Source organism: Chiloscyllium plagiosum, chromosome 4 (assembly GCF_004010195.1).
Source record: "Chiloscyllium plagiosum isolate BGI_BamShark_2017 chromosome 4, ASM401019v2, whole genome shotgun sequence".
NCBI classification, from domain to species: domain Eukaryota; kingdom Metazoa; phylum Chordata; class Chondrichthyes; order Orectolobiformes; family Hemiscylliidae; genus Chiloscyllium; species Chiloscyllium plagiosum.
Window position 1 is genome coordinate 57239772 of NC_057713.1, and position 7764 is coordinate 57247535.

General features: G+C 39.2%; 1 protein-coding gene across 1 annotated transcript in view; it reads right to left on the reverse strand.

Moving 5' to 3' along the window:
• The window catches only part of LOC122549064 (potassium voltage-gated channel subfamily KQT member 3-like), a 427354-nt gene that overhangs the window by 20707 nt on the left and 398883 nt on the right, over nucleotides 1-7764 (reverse strand). Inside the window, exons 10-11 of the mRNA XM_043688263.1 lie at nucleotides 5853-6046; nucleotides 4051-4153 (exon numbers count right to left, since the gene is read on the reverse strand). Of these exons, the coding sequence (XP_043544198.1) occupies nucleotides 4051-4153; nucleotides 5853-6046 (297 nt within the window). The remainder of the gene's footprint in view (nucleotides 1-4050; nucleotides 4154-5852; nucleotides 6047-7764) is intronic.

Consider the following 7764-nt stretch of genomic DNA (forward strand, 5'->3'; position numbering starts at 1 on the left):
TGACTTGTCCTACCTGCCTATCTTCCTTTCCACCTATCCACTCCACCCTGCTCCCTTACCCATCACCTTCATCCCCACCCCCATTCACCCCTTGTACTCTTTGCTACCCTCCCCCACCCTCCTCTCTGACCTATCACCACCGTCCCCACCCTCATTCACCTATTGTACTCTGTGCTACTGTCTCCACACATGCGGTCAGGCCTTCGGAGTTCCTTCAGCAATTTGTTTTTGTTTGTTACAGATCTTCAGCATTTGCAGTTGTTTCATTATCCCTTTGAGTAATGCTCCCAAATCCATCATAGTCAACTTGCATCTCATACTATCATAGCTTCTTTTATTTAGATTCAGGACCCTAGTCCCAGAAACAACTATGCCACTCTTTATCCTGATGAGGAATTCAATCATATTATGGTCACTCATCCTCAAGGATCCTCACACAACCAGACTGTCAATTATTCCTTTCTTATTATGCAATGCCTGGGATGTGTAGGATGGCTTGTTCTCAAGCTGGCTCTTCAACATATTGTCCATAAAAGCATCCTGTATTATTCCAGAAATTCCTCCTCCACAGTATTATAACTATTTTGGTTTGCCCAATCTAGTTGCAGATTAAAGTCAGTAAAAGTTACAGATTGTCCTTTAATGTACACTTGTCAAATTTTCTGTTTAATGCCATTCCTAAGATCACCCCTACAGTTTTCAAACTCCTTTGTGTTTTTTATTTAATAAATTACTAGTTATTACAAATAGACTATAGTATGAGTAAAAAATTATTGAATCACAGACATACAATTTCACTGATTAAAACACTTACTCTTCATAAAATTCCCTCTCACACACATACAGACAGGCAAAATTAATGGTGTTATTGGTTGAGGGAGGAACTGAAAAGGCAGTTCAATGGGCTCTGTTGAGAGGCTTTGCTGCGATGATCCTTTTGACTTGCCCGAACTTGCTGCTCATTGAGTTTGCTTTTCTAAGTCCTTTCACTTGCTTGCAGGAATCACAGACTGAATAAGTCATAACAACTCAAAACATTACTTATGTTTCTTTCACCACAAATACTGCCAGACCTCCTGAGTTTCTCCAGCATTGTTTGTGTTTGTTTCAGATTTCCAGTATCTGCAGTATTTCTGCCTTTATTTGAGTAGTTTAGTATAATTTTGAAGAAGACGGCATTTTCTTTACAAGGGCACAGTATTCCAGAAGAAGTCTCACCAATGTCCTGTACAACCTCAACATGACTTATAAGTTCCCACAGTTTGGTGGGAATCAATGGTTCTCTTTTTGTGGCACATGTCTGATAATCTATTATGAGATCTTCTATCTGTTTAGGGATTCCTGGCTACCTACTGATGCTAAGTTCTAAACTGAGGTACCCTTAATATATCTTGTTAAGGATACTGGTTCTTAGTGAATGAAGGATAACAATATTGTTGTCGAAAATCAATAAGTTATTAACAATAGTGAGTCATTGTCTACAACCAAAATAGTTCTTCATAATTTAGCCATACTATTTTCGTATTTTCTTTCTGGCCAACCTTTTATGAAATTTTGAAGTATAGGATTCAGGTTCCTTTTTATGTTCTTCTTTGATGAGGTTAAGATTTGTTTGTGTTACTGGCCACATCATTTTGTTACTAGAGTGCATGAATTGATTTTGCTAGCAATGATTTTGCTCGCAATTTCTTTACCAGCTTGTGAAACGTTGGCAACAGTCACTCGAGAGGGCATCTGTTGATATTTGTAATTTCTCTTCCACATGTTTGTTCTTGTGCATCCAAATATCATGAGCCAAACACAAAACATTGTAGCCATGGAGGGATTTTTGCCAATTTCTTTTGGCAGCTTACAATGAGACCAGTCATTCATGATCCATCTTTATAAGAACTACGAGTCCCAGGAATTAAGTTGAAGATCTCTCACAGGCTCACACAACTGATAGGATTTTCTTTTCAGTAACTACATATTAGGCTTTCATATCAAAAAGTGCTTGGGACAATGAAATAGTCTGTATCCTTTTCTGTATAAGCATTGCTGGAGAGGGCTGCTCCAATTCCTATTGCTGAAACATCAACAGCAATAATAACCAAGGATTATTGATGGTAATGGGCCTGAACATCAGCAAAAGTCAGCATTGCTTTGATTTTCAGAAAGACATTTTCTTGATGAGCATCTTGTCTCATAAGCATCTCTCCTTATTTTGAATAAGTGTCTCAAGAATTTCGTGATAATTGCAAAGTGGACTAAATAATTTTTTCTAATTGGTTTATCATTCACAGAAATCTTTTTAAGTCATTTACTTTCTTTGGAACAGAAAAAGCTTCTCCTGTTCTTTATGCCATCTTTATCAATGATATGCCCCAGAAAACTAGATAATCAGGGTCGTTGGAAAACTCACATTTCTCATTGAGGGTGAAACCTACCAGTCGCAGTCATTTCACCACAGTATGTTCTCTTTAGTCATGAACTCCTATAATTTTTGCATGGATCAGGATATCATCCTAATGACATTTAAACATCCTCCAACCATTGTAAAATGTCAGACATAGTACATTGGAAGGTCTCTATAGCTAAAGCAATTCCAAATGGCAACCCGTTAAAATCTTCGGTTTTGGGTTTGCTGATGGTTGGATGTTGATTAAAATTGCATGAATTGGAGTTGGGTATCAGGAGCTTGTAGAATCCCAGCCCCAGCAGATTCTGTGGGAAGTGCATGGGAAATCGAAGAATCTGAAGAACAGTTCGTGAGCAACTTGAAACCACTAAAGGAATCCATCAAAGTCAGAGAATTCAGAAGGTTCCCCTTCACATACATTAATGGTTACCCAGGGAAATTATAGGATTAAAAACACAATTTCATTCTGGATACCTATTAATCTCACCAGCACTCACCCTTCTCAGCAACAAACAGAACTCTCAAACTGAACATCCAATCCCCTCCCACCCTGGAACCCAACAACATCTCTCTCAACATCAACACCTGTGACCCAAAAAAGCCCCTCCTTAACAGACCCAAATCCCCTGTCCCTGTTGCACCCAATTACCCTCTCCCTGCTGGACCCCATCCCCTCTCCCTGCTGGACCCAAACACCCTCTCTCCCTGCTGGACCCAAAACCCCCTTAATTTTTCTACACTACAATGTTTAAATTCAGGTACACTCCCGATTTCGGAAAGAGCCAGGATTGGAATTATTGGCTAGAAATGAGAATTTCAGTCCTAAACGAAAATCAACTAAAATGAGAGTGGTAATCTGCCTGTCAATATCTCTGAAACAGGTTTGAGTGTGGTAAACAATCCAGACTGTACATCTAATGGAACCTGCTGTGCATGAAATACGCAGGAAGTGGCCCCCAATTAGTCATTAATCGGCCACATCAGGGTTCCAGTTTCACAAGAGCAGGCGGGCTGCCTGACACCTCTCTCACTACTTATAACAGTGGTGGACACGTGCTGAGAAAGGTGAGAAAGGCACTGCAGTTGCAAACCCGCCTGCAGGGGAATTATACCATTGGATTGGAATCAAAAATACCATTTTGGGTGTGATAGTCAATATTGTGAAGGAATGAAGCGAATTCCAGGATGACACTCAAGGATCTGAAAAACAGGCAAATAATTGGCAAATGTAGTTCAACACAGTTAAATATAAGGTAGTATACTTTGGTAGGAAGAAGATAGGCTACCAGTCTAGGTAGGTAAAGCAAAGGATATGCAACTATGAATTAGGAGCAGGAACAAGCCATCAGTTCCCTGACCAACCTTTACCATTCAATGCACTTATGACTGATTTTATCAGAGTGCCAACTCCACATATCTGCCTGTCCTCCTGAGAAGATACCAGCAACAATATACAGTTCTCTAGCTTTTATTAATTATACCTCATGACTGTTAACAAGAACACATCCTTTGCATATTGAGTGCTGAGCATTATGAAGTGCAGATCAAGCATTCTTTGAAAACTGTTGTTTATAATTATTGAAGTTCTATGTGGCACTCAAAGAGAAGACACTATAAATATCTAATTTTTCCTATTTTGTAGTAAGGCCCACCTTGTAGCCCTAATGACAGTTTTCAATGTAGGGATCAAATCTTCCAAGAGTTCAGCTTGGTAACCCTTGTCCTCAGGCTCTTGGTCCACCTCAGCAGCAGCATCTACACAGCAACAGTAAAGATCTTGTTAAATACCAGAATTTCATTTGAAAGCAAAGTTGATAATAATCAATGCCTCCATCGAATTTTGTCATTGACTAAAAATTTATGAAATCACAAGAGTGCAAATTCCAAACAAAAAGTTGAGGTTACCCTCTTTCCACTGAGGAATTCAAACAGACATCAGAAACAACAGAGGTGACAAAATGCAAGAACAAGTATCATCTCTTATTACATTTAAGAGTATTGCTAAACATAGTTCTGCTGATATACCTAACTACAGTGCTGGGACTTGTAGACCAAGAAGATCCCAGATTAAGTTCCTTAGTTGTGCTGAATTAGTTGATCTCCAGTCAATAAACCATAAGTGGCCTCAAGCTAGCATCAGGAAAGCTTAGCTAGCATCCTCATGTATGTTCACTAGCTTGACTCAATTGATACCATTCATCTCAGACCCAGAAGGGTATAGATTGAGCACCACACACATTTTTGAACTCATAATCTAGCTTTACACTACATTGCATCACGGACTGTGCATTCAGACTTTTCATTTTTCATGTCCGACAGTAAATCAATCCATATTTTTTGATAAATGTTAAAAGGTCTCTGTGCACTCAGAAAACGAACAAAGTTTTCTTGGTCAATGTGCCTTCTTTTAATCAATAACCACCAAAAGAAATTAATTTGTACTTCAATTAAAGCAAAATACTGTAATCTTGGAAATCTGAAATAAAATTGGCAAATGCTTGAAATACTCAGTACTCAGTTGTGCAAAAAGGAATAGAGTTAATATTTTGAGTATTTCCAGAACTTTCTTTTTTTATAAAACTGGTAAATCGCCCCATTGCTGTTGTGGTATTCTACTGGATACAAATTTGCTGCTGCATTTGCCAATATAAGAAAGTTGGTGATAGTCCATTGGAGATAATGGTGGCTGGTTTTGAGGCAGCTTGTCAGGAAAATTTGAACAAAAAACACTTTTCTGGGCTGATCTGGCCACTTTTCTCTGGGGTGGACTGAGGGACACTGGTAACACTGAAGCAGTTGTGGTAAGTCTACTGGGGTTGTTTAAAAAGCTATTAATAGCCATTTTCCTCAGGCAATTAAATATTACCAGAGGCACATGGCCCATGTAGTGCATGTAAATTGTCAAACACAGGAGGCAAGTGCAGAGCAGGAAGTTAGAGCACCATGGCAAAGACATTAAAACAGAAACCCTCAGGTCATCCAGAGGCAACAACCTACGAGTGCAGTGGCATCTCAGTGACATTGCTGTCATGGTTGGTGCTCTTGAGAAAATTCCTTGCCTTCAGCCTCTTCTTAAATTTAATATGCTCCAACCTCTTGTGTGCTGGTCTCCTCAGCAGTCACAGAGAAGGCTGATTTAAATAGTGTGCTTTGATATGCCTTGCTGCCTCCACAAAATGCCTACTGTCTCACACTAAATGGTGATTCCAGAGGCAGGTTGTTAATTCGACTCCCTTCCAGCAGCTTTGCTCCAGAAAGCATGGCACTCTTGTCTCCAGGTTATTGATCCAGAAATTACACAATCTCCCATTTCAAAAAGTTAAGGTGACAAGATTCAGCTCTTGTCTCTGAAGCACTTTGAAACATTTCTGAGAGACATGATAAGGCACTTAATAAATATTAATTTAAACCTTGTTTCTACTGACCAATAGAACTTGAGGAAAATAAATAGTACCTTCTGAGCTCTGTCTGAAGCCAAAGGCTTTAATGCGAACTGCAGCTCGAAGGTCACTGAAACCTAAACTCTTCTGATCCTTTGAGGGACTATCCTCCACTCCGTCTGTATTTTGAGGTGTAAAAAGCCTGCTCTTAACAGTGCCACCTCTGGGTCCAGCACTACGAACACGTTCAAAAAGGCTCAGCTTCTGACTGTAATGAAAAAAAAATTACAATTAAATGCTTTTGAAGTATTTATTAGTTAATATTCTCCCATAGAATATTGGCAGTAATATTGGCTTCTCATCAAAGCTCTCAAAGAGATTAACTGTGGCTCAGTGATAGCACTCTAAGTACTGAGCTAGATAGATGTTGGTTAAAATAATAGGCCAAAGACTCAAGCAAATCATCTAGTTTGACATTCTAGTTTGACAGTGATGGAGTTCTGCAAAGATGAAGGCTTTGGGGAGAAAATAGAAACTGTGAACCTATTTACGCCTTTCAGTCAACTCTATATTATAATTACAAAAAACCGCAGAAGAGCTCTCCAGAGTGCCCAGGTCAATATTTATTCTTCAATCAAAATCACTTAAAACAAGATAAACTTATCATTCCCACATTTATGTTTGAGGGACCTCACCCTGCCCTAAGTGCTTGCCACATTTCTTGAAACTGTGGTCACTCTTTGATTTCCTGACATTATAAGTGTCCATCATTCTTTGAAAAGAAATGAGGGAGAGCATTTTCTGGAGAGTTGAGGAACAGTTACTATTTCTACTTTCCCAATAGTTAGAACTTTCTGATCAATCAACTTTATTTCCACTTACAGATCACTCTTTGGAAAAAATTCAACATGTATGTAGCTAAAGTATCCTGAAGTTATACCCAAAATGAAATAGCACAGATCTGAACAGTTTGAAACATTTTTGGTCTTTTTCTGTTAAGTCTTTACCCATTCCTTCATACAGGCAGCCTACTCTGATTGGGAAAGAATGCACGAATATTGAAACAAATTATCTCCATTAGAGGAATTGGTTAAAAACAGCATGGAGACACACTGAGAGTGTACATTATTTGTAGTAATTGAAGCCAATGTGTGAGCTTTCAATATTTGGATTAATTGCTGTGAAAAATGTGACTGCCCACCACCTAGTAAGTCATATTTTAGGACACAAAAGCCCTCCTGAATGCAGAAAATATCCATGTGATTAAAATATTGAATTCCATGTTATAAAGCAAATTACATTATTGAAATACTGTAGCTGGCACTGTTTTTCACAGGATTGCAGTGGCAATGCTAATGTACCACTTGCAAATGAGAAGCTGCTAAAATACAAAATGCAATGAGGAATATTTTATTCAATGTGATGAAAGAAAACTAGGACAGGAGGTGATGCAGCTGCTCCTTTTACTTTAGTTACTAGAAGGACAGTTGAGTGATTGTTGGGGATGGGAAGAGAGCGAGAGAGAGAGTGAATGTACCTGGGAATGAATAGAGTTTAATTGAATGTTATGCAATGGGGATTTTTTAAAATTAAACTCGCATCTTTATATTGTTAAAAAGAATTGATATTTATAGGAAGGAACTGGGGTGGGTGGAATGAGGTTGAAGTGGTTAGAAAACCCAAAATGCAGGCAACGTGATGCCACTTCTTAAAAACAATCTTAATTTCCTGCCAGCCACATTGCAAGGCAATTGGAACGAATGGCATGCATGAGGAGGCTACATCCAGAGAGGTGTGCAAGGTGTGTGCAAGGTGTGTGTGTGTGTGTGAGAGGGCATGTTTGAGGAGGGGTGGGTATGTGTCTGTGCGTGTGTGTTAGGGGGCGTGTTACAGGAGGTGTGTGTGTGAGGGTGTAAGAGGAGAGGTGTGTGTGTTGGGGGTGTTAGGGGAGAGGTGTGTGTGTTGGGGGTGTTAGGGGAGAGGTGT